The sequence below is a fragment of the Rhea americana genome, unplaced genomic scaffold (genome assembly GCF_003343005.1).
Source record: "Rhea americana isolate MKP2758 unplaced genomic scaffold, rheAme1 scaffold_169, whole genome shotgun sequence".
Classification (NCBI taxonomy): Eukaryota; Metazoa; Chordata; class Aves; order Rheiformes; family Rheidae; genus Rhea; species Rhea americana.
In genome coordinates, this window is record NW_028185805.1 from 1277899 (window position 1) to 1291537 (window position 13639).

At 33.3% G+C, this 13639-nt stretch overlaps 1 protein-coding gene across 5 annotated transcripts in view; it reads right to left on the reverse strand.

The window, feature by feature from the left end:
* Nucleotides 1-1816: 1816 nt before the first annotated feature.
* The window catches only part of QKI (QKI, KH domain containing RNA binding), a 163596-nt gene continuing 151773 nt past the window's right edge, over nt 1817-13639 (reverse strand). For all 5 annotated transcript variants that reach the window (XM_085300777.1, XM_085300775.1, XM_085300774.1 and 2 more), the window contains 2 exons: nt 12941-13015; nt 1817-8289 (listed from right to left, as the gene is read on the reverse strand). In XM_085300777.1, the coding sequence (XP_085156903.1) occupies nt 8273-8289; nt 12941-13015 (92 nt within the window). In that variant the 3' untranslated portion in view covers nt 1817-8272. The remainder of the gene's footprint in view (nt 8290-12940; nt 13016-13639) is intronic.

Here is a 13639-nt window from a genome sequence, read left to right on the forward strand (position 1 = left end):
GAAAGCATCTTCACCTATTGATGAGTTGCCCAAGTGACACATTGAGAAATGTGCTGTAATTTTTTTTTCCTTGAGCTTCACCTCCCAAGCTACCCAGCTTGCTCCTCATAGTAGTCATTGTTGTTTGTCACTAAAGATAAAACACCAAAAATACAACACCACAAATTCAAGGCAAATATAAGCTACATTGTTTTATAATAATATTTCTTTCTGCTTTATTTATTGCTTTAAAGACTTAAAAGAAAGATGTATAATTTGGGGAGTTACTGGCTTATCGTGGTTGATAATTTTTAAGGAGAAATCAGCTCAACAGGTACTGGCTGTCAATAGTCTATTTTTGACTGTCTGAGATCTTGATAGGGATACTGAGAAAGCACTAGATAATACCTTATCATACTTATCATACTAGATAATACCTTATCATATGGTATCATACAGTATGATACCAACCAAGATTGTTGGTAGACCTGAACAGCAAACTGAAAGACAATCATTTCAGACAGTGCATTTTACACTCTTTGATACTAATCTCTCTCCTTACTTAGGCAGACAATGGCTAAGTTTGGTGCATTTTCTCAGAGAAGTACAGTAACTGTAGTAATAGCTTTCAGGAGAAATCTAGTGAAGTTTAGCCACCAGCTATAAACACMCCAAAAACATGTATGCAGAAAGCACTGGTATAAGCAACAAAGTCTGTGGATAGAAAATTTCCAGTCATTAATTTCCACCTCTACCTTTAATTTGTAGAACAACAAATACAATACCTACCGTGAATATAATCAAAGGTAGATATTACTGAGTAAATTCTCTTGGTGCAAGAGGAAGATGGTCATAACTCTACTTGTTGAGGATCAGAATGGAGTAAGGAGTGGGTTTGTACAGTGCATATATTCTCAACAGCCCAAGAAAATGCAGTTAGTGAGGATGTGCCAACACTTCAGCTAGGCCACACTGCAGTGTGCAGGTAYACTTGAGTTTGCATCCAGAGTAATAGTGAAGATGTCGAGGGCTGCTTTACTTCCTCAAGYGGCATACATCCAGATATGGCTCCGCATTTTTAATGCTATGAACTAGCAAGATATGCTCAGATATGGCTATGCAGCACACTGTATAGATTCATCATGAAAAAACTTCAAATGCTAATTACACCAAATTTTTCTTTCCTTCCTAGAACAATGCGGAAAAGGAAGCGTACCGAGACACTGCTATTTAGCCTTCCTTCTCCTATTTTCCCAGCTTCCTACAGACATCTCATTCAACCTTATTTGTTGTGTTCTTACTTGTGAAGTACACAAATTTTCATTTAAAGAATGAAAGATTTTTTAAAAGTAAAAAAAATCCCTTTTCTATAATGAATTCCCTCAAACTATAAACTGATGTTATAACATACATATTAGATCAAAAGAAATGTTAAAACACAGTAATCTATTTCCTCTCTGAAGTGCGTTTCTTTACTAGATTCATATTAGCTAAGGTGGCAAATTATTATCTTCATTTTCAATAGTAAACAGAAAAAAATAGTGTTTGCTCTACTATAGTTTTTTCCTCATTTGCTCTAACAGTAGTAATAGTGATTCTTACAGAACTACATCATCATCATAATTACTTGGTCATCTCCAAGAAGCTTACAAAATACAATAATTTTATGGTATGTAATGCATTATTCAGTTCATTTCTAATGATAGGCAACACAGCATATACAATAAGCAAATACTAAGTAAAAAAATCCCGATAATCAAATAACTATGAAAACTTAAATTTCTTCAACAAATAAAATCTTTTACAACAGTGCTAAAAGCATTAATGAAAGTTGAAGTGAGAAAAATTTACATTCTTTATTCTGTTGCTTAGATACAGAATAAAATTTAACTTTTCAGAAAATAAAACTATAGCTGCAGCATTGAGAGCTGTCAGTTGGCTTTTGAGGATAAAGTACATGCACTTTTTCCAGTTATTTTATTGCACATCATGTACAGTCATAATTGGTGTTTTATTTACATGTGTTTTGGCAACGTCCATGTTTTTTCCCCCTCAGAATACATTATTTTGCACATACAAAACCTTAAATGTTTCACACAAACTGCCATAATACAAGTCAAAGGAGGTGTGCGTGTGTGTGCGTGTGTGTGCTTCTTCTATTAATTCTTCTAAGAGTTTCAGATCTCAGTTAAACTTTGCTGTGGGAGTCAGATTCCTCCCAGTTAATCTGTTGTCAAAGGTGGACATCAGAGCTGCTGGCATCAAGATGTTATTGCTGCAAGTAACCACCTGCTGTGCCTAACACCCACCTCCTATACAGAACCTTACCACCTGCAATTAGTGAGTAGGCACATAGAAAGAGCACTGTACTTTTGTTAACCAGTTTGATTCAACATTGATTACCATGTGTCAATGTTATGGTACATACGTTATTTGAATAGTATTCCATTAATAGTGTTTTAGAAAAATATGTCAAATGTATTAAAAACAAAACAGAAATTCCAGTAATGATAATTATGTACTTAAACACTAGGAATGTGTTCCTTGGATTTCATTTTGTACCATGTACTATTTATGACGTTGTTTTGTTATCCAGAAACAAAGGAAAGTTTCAAATACTTGCATCTTTCCCTCAAGTTAAAATAATTACTTATTGGATAGCAACACACTTCAGTGTTTCCCTGCATTTTCAATGCAGAAAACCTTTTAGTGGTTCCTATCAATTAAAAGAGTACCATCTAGGAATAAACTATTAACCATACACAGATTTTTACATTCTTTTAAAATATCTGTTTAAATAGATTATTAATACAGTATAGTACATACCGAACATATGTTAAAAATATTTGAAAGCTGTCCCTGAAAACTCTTTATGAGATATGCTCCATGAGCAGAAATACTGCTAGGAAACCAAATTCATTGTATTTTGGTACAATCATTCATATTTAAGAACTGAATAGCATTGCTCAGATTTTATTTGAAAGACACTGTGGTGTTTTTATTTATATTTTGACTATTGAAAAAAAAAAAAAAAGGTTTACCTAAGGTAATTCCACTTTACTGGCTGGAACACCAACTGCATAATTGATTTGGATGTATGATCTTTCAAATGTTAAAACAATTAAACTCCACAATAAAGAACAACCTATCTTCAATGATGTAGCAATGTTGAAGCTACTCTCAAATTAAGTTCTAAAAATAAGCTGTTTCTTTCCTATAAGCAAAGTAGTCAAATACTCAAGATAACTGCTTAGGTAAACAGAAATGTGTTTAATAGTCAACAGTGATCAGTATAAAATTTTGATCTTTAGAGTTTTAATTTTTTTTGATTTCCTTTAGCTTTAAAGTACTTCAAAATTTAGGGCAACTTTCACTACTTCAGATGATGAAGAATGAGATGAAAATGCACTGCAGACAAAGTATGACAGTAGTTCATGTTTAATAAAAATGTAAAAAATATTACAAAAAAATGTAGTTCTGGGAATAGAGGTATTTTTCAATATAAAAACACTAATAGTTTCTGTCCTGTCCAGAAAGTCTCACTTAAACTGGAGAGTACCTCAAAGAGTTTAAACTCATGCCTCTTCAAAAAATATTTTAAGTATATAAATTGTTAGCTCTAAAATCATGATTGTGCCTTAACCTAATGAAAAGATCCTGATGTTATCCATTGTAACTGATGTAGTTTTTTCATCACCTACCTACCACTGACTTCTAGAATAGTATTCATGATACGTTAAATTAAAAAAAATATTTCTTTACAAGTGAAGCTATTCTAAATGGATATTTCAACAGTACTTATACATTTTTGTAAAATAAATATTCACATGCTATTAAAAAAAACTAACAAATATTTTCATAAGTTCTAACCTATTTTTTCCTCCATCAAATGAAGATGCATTTTACTGTAATTAATATCAATGTCATGAGAACATTTTAAAATTTAAATTTTGTATCACAAATTATTTCAAAGTACAAGCTTTGCATAAATTACAGAAGGGCTTTGAACAGATGCAAAGATTCCTCATCTGAATTTTTAATACCTGGGGGGAAAAAAATCAGGGTTTCAAAAGTTAACCGTTGATATTTGAAAAAGTGATGTATGTCATGGATCATCCTAGGCATTAGCTGTAACTATTGTCTATTTAAGATCACAAATCTAGGAGGACAACCTAGGCTACGTAAAGAAGCCTCAGAAAAGAGAATCTTTAAGAAACAGAAATGTTTCCATAAAAATAATTTGTATAGATGTATATTTAAAACATACCTAATTTATTCCAGCACTTTCACCATTTCAATTCCCTGCATTCACGTTGCTACAGTTATCTACAGGGATAAAGATCATACAAAGGCAGCCCTGGAATCTGAAATGGCTATTGCTTGGTAATCTAGTGAAAGGTGTATTTTTGTACCTTCTACAGTCATTAGAAATAATCCAGTCTGACCTTTGGCTTACAGAAACTGTACTCCCCTGAGCTAAGCAATACTGATAGACTATAGCAGAGGTACAAAAAAATTACATAAAAATAGCATGGCATGAATGAAATAAGGCATTCAGCATAGAAACTCCCCTCCCCCAATTTTGTATTTCAAATATACTGTAATTATATCTAGAAGTATTTCGTGCTTAGCAACGTCACACGATGCAACAGTGAATCAGGTGCCAAAAACAACAAATCACTGCAACCTCTGAATGGTTCAACAAAGAATCAAACTGGTTTTTTCTGTACATCATCACATGATTTACCAATACACTGGCATCTTTGCTCTTTTGCTGTGAGCTGACAGTAATTATTTTAGAGAAAGAAAAAGAAAGTGTGGAATTAGTAATGCAGATGCTGAAAGGCAAGTGGCAAGACTCTACAAGAAGAATGCCTCAAAAAAATGCTATTTTGTTCCCATTTCTACTGGCACCTATTCCCCAAGGTAAAAGGCCAGAATGACCAAAGCCATCTTAATAGTAGTGTGCAGAATGTCAGCCGACAAACAACATAAAAACAAGTCACGTTGTGTTATCTGTGGTCACGTTCTTCAGGGTTAGTCCAGTAACTCAAGACTACATTCTTCCGTCTTTGTTTGTTTGTTTTAATTAAACATGTAATGGTTAATAAACAGACATAGTCCAGAGTTAGTAGGTTGGTATTATAACATTTATTAAAATAATGCTATGGGTTAATAGAAACAGCAAAGAACCAAAGAATTAAAATGCAAGCTATGTAAAAACCCAACTAAAACCCAAATATGTCTAATGTATTCATCCAGTAGCTAACTAAAAGCCCAAGAAAGACAACACTCCCAATATAATAAAGTACTGCAAAACAATTGGCAATTTTTCAGTTATCAAAATTGTGGGTTTTGCATTTTTGTATCCTTTTTTCTCAATCAGGAAAAAAATTYTTTTGAATGTTATATAACATACATATAAAACAAGATAGAAAAATACATTATAAACTTGTAACAATGGCTGTAAATACATTATCTTACATGTTTCTCATAGGCAATAGGTTGGTTATGGTACATACATAGCATGAAACTACTAAGATAATAAAGAATAGACAAATACATGTCATCTGTACGGTTACATACAAGCGACACTCCCATCTACCCACTCTAAAAAAAAAAAATTACATAATACTGTCAGAAAGAAGTCTTAAAACTACTTATTTTAATAAAGAAAAAGTCATTAAAGAATGATAATACTGAGAACCAAGGCATTCAGAGATTTCAAAAGTCATGCTTTTTTTTTTTCTTAAGTTGATCCAAAATTTTGTCAACTAAGTTTTCAGAAGTTTGTTCAGAGCAAACATTACTTTCACATGTCACACATCTATTTCATACACTTCCCTCCCCCCCCCATAAAAGACCTTTGATAAACATCTAAAATGTCCAGGTTTTATCATAGCTGAGATGAAACTGGATCAAATACTGGTATTGTTTTAGCAAATCTCTCTTCAAATGTTTGAGTGTCGCAAGTTTATTAAACAAACCAACCAAAAAAATTCAAAATGGCACAGCATATATTGTAAGTAAAATCAACACAACTGTATGTGTAACAGGAAGACAAAGCCGGTGGCACAATAAACAAAAAGCTAGCTGAATATGAAAGGATGAATGTCTATTGCATAGTAAATAAACTGATAATTATTTCCAGGTGAGACAAGATGTTAGATGAGATCACCATGCAGGTGCTTAAAATGTAAGCCCTCTTAGCTTACTATTGACCTTTCATTTGGAAGCTGTGAAGATCTGCAGGAGGAGAATAAGTTGACAAGAAGGGGAATAAAATTATCACCTGATATTTGCCAAGCTTAGTAGAGCCCCACACAAACTAATACTTAATGTTTCTAGAATTAAACACTGTGCGTTCAACAGCTTCAACTCTTGCAACTACCCAGCTGTATGAAGATCATGTGGAAACAGAGGTTAAAAACTCAGTATAGCTGGACTTCAGTCAACTGATGTGCCTCTTTTGCTTATATAATTATGAAGAAAAAGCCAGCAGGCAGATCTAACGTTAATCAAACAGGAGCTGAAAAACAAATAACCTGCATACTATTTGAGGCTTCAGGAGCTGCTTATGTAAACTGGGGGCATGCTCAGGCTGTAACTGAAAACCAGTTAAGTACGTTCAATTTCATTATCCACAGAACATAATTTTTATGGGTGACTCTGAAGCCTACTATACTCGATGTGTATCTGTTCCAACTTGATGTATATCTACTTGAACCAAAGTCAAGAAAATTCCCCTCCACCCCTGAACAATAATGAAAATACTTCCATCTCTACAAACATTTCCCAGCTAATACTCTATTTTAGAATATGAGACAGTCTGTATCACGGAACCCTTTGGTTTATGTTGCACAAGGACTGTATTAGCTATGATGTAAAAGTAGAGTTGTTGAAATAACAATGGGCTGGTTTTGACAAAAATTATAAAATGTTTTACGTAATGAGATTTTGGCAAAGTCACGTCACACTAATATGGCAAAAATCAGGTAATTAATATGGTCAACTCATCATTTGTCTTTCCTCACAGCTTCTTTTCACATACTGGGCGACTGAGTGGCATGCAGTAACTTGTCTGAGGGAGAAGCTGATTATACAAGACATTTGACTAAATGACCATGAAGAAAATAAGGCACTTCCTTTTCTTTAGACTTATTCCAATACTTAAAAAATAAAAAAGAAAGACTAAAAGGCTCTTTTGGTCTTTTGTTTCTTGACAACCACCAGAAAAAATCATTTAATGAAATAAAGGGTTTCTTTGTTCTTTTTTTCTTTTTTTTTTATAACACTTGAAAGTATAAAATGCTACATTTCCAAAAATATATTTTTTTCTGCACCAGCACCCTTGTATAGTAAAAGTATCTACTTTTTTGTTCATTTTGTTTCAATGCACTACACTTTATCTACAATTTCATTACATGTATACAGCAAATAGGCAAGCATGGCTTTTACATCCTTAATGAAATTTTTCTATACAGGGAGGTTTAAAAAAAATATTTGAACAGTTTGCCCAGTAATGTGACACATAATGCATGTACCTTGTTCTCATGTAATCTTCCGAGGAGATTAAAGTATGGTTAAAATAATTTAAACTCAGATTTTGCTTTAATAGTGTTGCTGTTTTGTTCTCTGCATTAACATAGTTCTGAAAAGTCATTGCGATCTATATTTCATGGCACGCTCTCTTTTAAAAGATCCAATTTGGCAGGCGATAGAAAAAAGGCTGCAACTTCTGCCCTTTGAGGGCACCGGTAGTGACTAAACAGCGTATCAAATTTTGAATACTTTTTGGAATCCCTTCACCAATGACATCCCTGACCAAAGGTTCATGCATGATGCATCATCACACAGTACATTCAGAGAGAGCTCGGACTTCTTTTTGAGAAGAAAAATATTCCTAGAAGTCTCTCACAGTAACTGCCTCTGTCATCGGGTAGCTAAGGGACAGCTGTCTCCGTCTCTGGCGAGGCCTTCTTACCGTTCGCTTCGGGTGGGACACTGGAGGATGGTCAGTGCTGAGGGATGAATTGGACCTTATTGCTTTACTACTATTCAGTGCAGGTTCTAGAACCACTTTCACCCAAACAGGAGGGGGGGAAAAAAAAGCGGAGTTGGAGGACAACAATTTCTCTGTCTTTTTTTGTTAGATGGTAAGACGAACGGACAAGTGCCCCCGCTCGCTGCACTGAAGACAGGCAAGCAAAGGCGATTACCAGTTAACTGATCAGCAGGCAGGCATGGTCAGGTCATCATTGGGTGAAGAGTTCAGAGGTCAGAAGGTCATAGGTTAGTTGCCGGTGGCGGCTGGGTGGTTAGAAACAAAAAAAAAAACAAAACAAAAAAAAGAAAGAAAAGATAGAGAAGAGATTAGTTCCAGCTAGTGACGGCTTAATGACAACATGAAAACTAATCACAACTAATAAAAAACGAGCATGTTTAATTCTGACATACTGATCGACACCATCTACAGAATGCAATAAAATCATGACAGCCCTCTATCATGATTTGAACACGTGAAGGAGAAGCCCACTCCCACAAAACCGGTTAACAGGAGAAATAGAGATAAAATACAACTAACGACTAATGGTTAGTAGCAGTCGATGAAGGAAATTGGAAAACGAAAACGATGAACAGTTTTGGAACTCGGTAAAAAGAATTTGGGAACAACAGTCAGTGCACGGTATCAGTATCTGACTGCTATTAAGCATTAGTACTTTCCCAGGTGCAAGCATTAAAGCAACTATTAATGATGGATGTGATTATTAATAACTGGTTGTTAAAAGAAATGAACCTAAGGGATTCTGAACTTGCATGAACAATTTGGTTCAACAAACTATKGGCCAAACAAAGGTTTTTTTGTTCAATAAATTTTTTATTGCCTTTCATTTATTCTATTTACAAACAACATGGAATTTCTTGGCCTCATGATACAAAGCAATACTAAACTGTAGTCTAGCAGTGTAGGCATCATCGTGGGAACCAGGAAAACGCTAAGCCTACTACTCGAGCCAGCATTTTCCTGTTCAAAATACTATTTTACACGTATAGGACACTTATAAAATGCACTTGCATGTAAACACTGTAAAAGTCCTGCCATTTTAAATTCTATACTTAAAAAGCTCTAAGTACATCAAAAAATAGAGAAAATATCTAATTGATACTAATAAGGCATTTTAAAACTACAAACAGCTCTCTTTATTCATTTTCAAAGCTAATACTCTGCAAATACAATAAAATCTGACATTTCATATACATTCCTGCTTTATATTTTTATATTTTAAAAGAAGCCACCTGTAAATACTATTTTCTTTTGCAAAAAACAAAACAAAACAAAAAACAAAACCCAAAAACACAAACAAATTACAGTAAAACATAAAAAAGTTCTCAAGTGGAAAGTTATCATTCCCAATGTTCTTGAGCTGTTCCTTCTTTAATCATTCTCTCACATTCTCCTTCACCAAACTTGGTCCACTTAACAGTAGTATGTTTTTTTTTTGTTCTTTTTTTTTTGTTTTTTTTTAAGACTCATTCAACAGCTTAATTATAGCTAATAAATTCTGAGGTTGATAAAGTTTTTGTACTGTTGCCATTTTGACTAAGGCAGAGGAGATGAAAGTGAGAAAGGTATTCAGTGCAAAGTCAGATTTGTGCCATTTCATAAAATGAAGTCCAGTAGCTGTAATATTCACTCACAGATCGATTTAACAATCTTTCTCATGGGTTGATTTACTTTCACATAATATCAATGGCCTATCATTTAGGATACAGTTTATAAGCACTAAAAAAAAAAAAAAAAAAATCCTACTGTAGCGTAAATGAGACCACATGTTCCCTGAATTTCTCCAAAATCATGCTAAAGTGGGATTTGTTTAAATTAAAAAAGGTTGTTTCAAAAATAAGCGAAAATAAAAAATAAATATTTAATGTGGCACAATCTCACCACTTTACAGGTATACTAGAAAGACAGACTCTTAAAGCATTTTTGATAATGATTACAAATTTGATTAAATGGTATTAAAATTTATATATAAATTATGTGACAGTTGGTTTTGATAAAACATTCAAGAAAATCCTCAGCATTAATATTTCTTGTGGAGTTTATAATCAAAGCAAGCTACCTTTTAAAAATACCAGTACACCTGTGATACATCCTCTGCCAAGTCTCTGGCCTTCTACAGTACACACAGGTTTGTCAACTGTGCAACACCATTTACAGTTTATTACAAGTAAATCAGTCAGTCTCTCTGTTATATGAATCAAATTCAATTTTGTATTATTTATAAATTGGGGGTTTATTCTTAGTTAAAATGAGCTATATTTGTCAGCCCTTCATCAATTCTAAATGCTTAGTTGTAAGAGTAAAACATTTACACATTTGGGGATTCTTGCTTTAAATGCAGTGCTTATCTCTTAAAAAAACTGCAAAGAATAAAAATCTACATAAAAAAGTAAATGCAGTAGTACTACAAAGTCATCTGAAAGTTGACTTAGAAGTTTTTTTCTTTTTAACTTTAGACCCAATGAATGCATATATATATTTTTGTGACATTTAACTATATAAAAAATTTTTTTTGCACATCGAAAAAAACAGTATTTCGGTTTGCTGACATTGTTTTCCATGGCTATAGTCATAAAATATAATTGACAGAATAACCGAATAGGTGAATATGGTAAATATTGGTAGTATTTTAATTCTACAACAAATTTTTAACACATTAAAAAATCTGTTTTATTGCTGAACAATATTCTCTTTAAAATCTTTCACAAAACTGTTAAATATGTGCAGTGATAATCTAGGCTTCCAAAATTCAAAATAAAATGAAGAACAATCTTAAAATTAACTCTGTGTAAGTTTCTTAATACACTCTGGTATAATTTAGATGATACTTTAAAATAACGCTCATCTGAAGTAGCTAGTATGGTTTTCATGCAAAGAGAGGAATGTATGACTCATTCCATAGGAGAAATCTATATGCATTTTTTCTTTTTTAAAATACAGTGGACTTCTAAGATCACTAGATACGAACACTGTATCACCAGAAAATGGGGATATTTTTAAAGGAGGTGAAATAGTACCAATAATTATTTTCAGTGACTTGTGACAACCCCAGACGAAACAGCTAGGCCCTTCATAAAAAAAATTAGAATATGCATTAAGTAGGTAAATATTACAATGATGAAATGAAACAATATGTAAGTAAAACCCCTGTGCTTCATCATGGTATTCACTAGTCTCAGGCAAATATCTAACTAAAGAAATAGGTGTTTTTACCTGCCCCCTGAAGCCTACCACATGTAGATCAAGAAAGATCACTAGCAAAAACTGAATTTGGTAACATAAGATCAAACTTTTGAAGACAAGTAAATCCTTAATATCCATAGCTGTTAACAGAAAATAGGTTCTCTCTCTTTTTCCTTCTTCTTTTTTTTTTTTTTTTTTTTTTTTTTATGGGGGAATATATGGGCTATCAGTTTATTCTGATTATGCCCTGCTGCCCATTGAAGAGTTTTCAAGAAACAGGAACAAGCCTATGGGTTGTAATAGCATGAGGCAATATAAAAGAAGAAGCAATTTTCTAGAAAACTTAAGTAGTGTCTGTATATCAGCTTTACATTTTTTTGTAAAGCATACGATCCTTGCATAAGAAACGAAAAGTGTTATATAAATACTACAAATATCCAGGAGGGCCATTTTTACTGTATTGTGTCTCTTAGTTAATTTATATGAGGTTGGCAGAAGTGAAGTGTTGTCTACAATAAGAGATGTCAGACATGTCCCCTGAATGTGGTTTTTGAGTATTACAATATCATGGAAACCTGCACAACGCTGATTTTGATGAGAGCAGAATAATAATACTTGGCACTTACATAATGCTTTGCATCCTCAAAGCCCTGTACAAACAAGAACCCCCACAACACCCCTGTGAGGTAGGGAAGTATTATTATCCTTATTTTACAGATGGGAAAACATACACAGAGAGATTAAATGACTTGCCAAAACCCACACAGAGTCAGCAGCAGAGCTGGGACAAGAACTCAGGAGTTCCTGTGCTCAGCACCCACTGCTTCCTAGCCAATGTCAATAAACCGAAAATATCACTTTTCTGAATAAGCTTAAATACTTCATTCAGGGGTCCAAAGACATTACATTTCAGGAACAGGAGAAAAATGAAGATTTAGTTTCCATTCAACAGTTAGAGAGAGATGCCCAAATATTGGATGTCATCTCACCAACAGTACTTCAGAAGTTGCTTCTCCTTCAGGTTACACATTTTAGCAGCAAAAGACAAGTATCAAAAAATCCATTTTGGCAAAAAACCAAAACACTCCCCACTCCTGACCTTATTAATTCAAACTCAAACAACTTTTGAAGTATTATCTTCACAGCCCTTACCTTTCTGAATTCAGTTAGGTATCTGAGAACGTGCATCCTCCTCAAAATATACAGTACAGTGGCTCAAAAGTTTATTGGAAAAAAGGAAAATCTAAATCTTCAGATTTCTCCAGACACAGACAGGAGGCATATATTCCTTTACTTCTTTCTCATTAAGAAATCACCCATTCATTTTATTTTGCAACACCAATCTGATATTTCCACACCAATTAAAAGAATAAATTTGGAGGGGAAACAAATTAGTTATTGCAGTACTGAATTCATAGTGTTTCCTGAAGTAGATGGATCTTTAAATAATTTTAAAAAGGGAATGGTTATAATGTTTATATTAAATATATCACAAAGTTTATATATTTCATTTAGCCGGGAAAGCTAAGCTTACAAAATGTTTTATAAAACTGCAAGCATTCCCAAAGCTCTAAATTATTAACTATTTAGATTTTTGAGGAAAAAAATATTGAATGGGTCTAATATGGTATTTGGTTAACCAGCTGTGGTGTTGCAAATCTCATGAACACTCAAAGCATTTCTTACAAACAAGAACTGCAGAACTAAACTAACCTCGGTCTGCGGTCACAATCCTTTGGTAAGGATGGACACGCATATCGTGCCTTCGAACTTTAGTAGCCACCGCACCTAGTTAAATTGCAATTACCAAGACAAAGTTAGAAAACATTCAAAGAAAACATTAACAGCAGGTTTATCAAAATGGATTTAAATGATCATTAACTACAAAAGTTCATTTTCAGAAAAGCGACAAGTTAAGGCACAGTAGTTTCATATCTTAACCTTAAGAAGTTTGTCTGTGCAGATTAATATTGCATTTATTTTAAACATCCTGGCCTTAACCTGTTTAATCCATTCATTTACAATCTCAAAATTACAGTATTTCATGAAATCTATTAGACCCAAGCACATTTAAGCTTTACTAGTCACATATTCACTGAAGTGCCTTTCTTGCAGCAGGACTATTTTAAATAATGCCATTTTTTAATACTGACAATTATTTCCTAACCTTAAGATCACTTCCAGTTCTACCACAAATAAAGTTTTAAAGCAATTCTTCAAGCCTACAGATTGTGATTTTAAATTTTAAGTCAATAAGTATGAACTGCAATGAATTAGGTGATTAGTAAAGCAAACACTATATAAACACTTAGCAGTCAGTATACTACTATACACTCATAAATTACAGCTACTCTGTAATAATAGGGGCTAATCCAAATTAATAGCACTATTTTATTTTATATCTATGTGCAA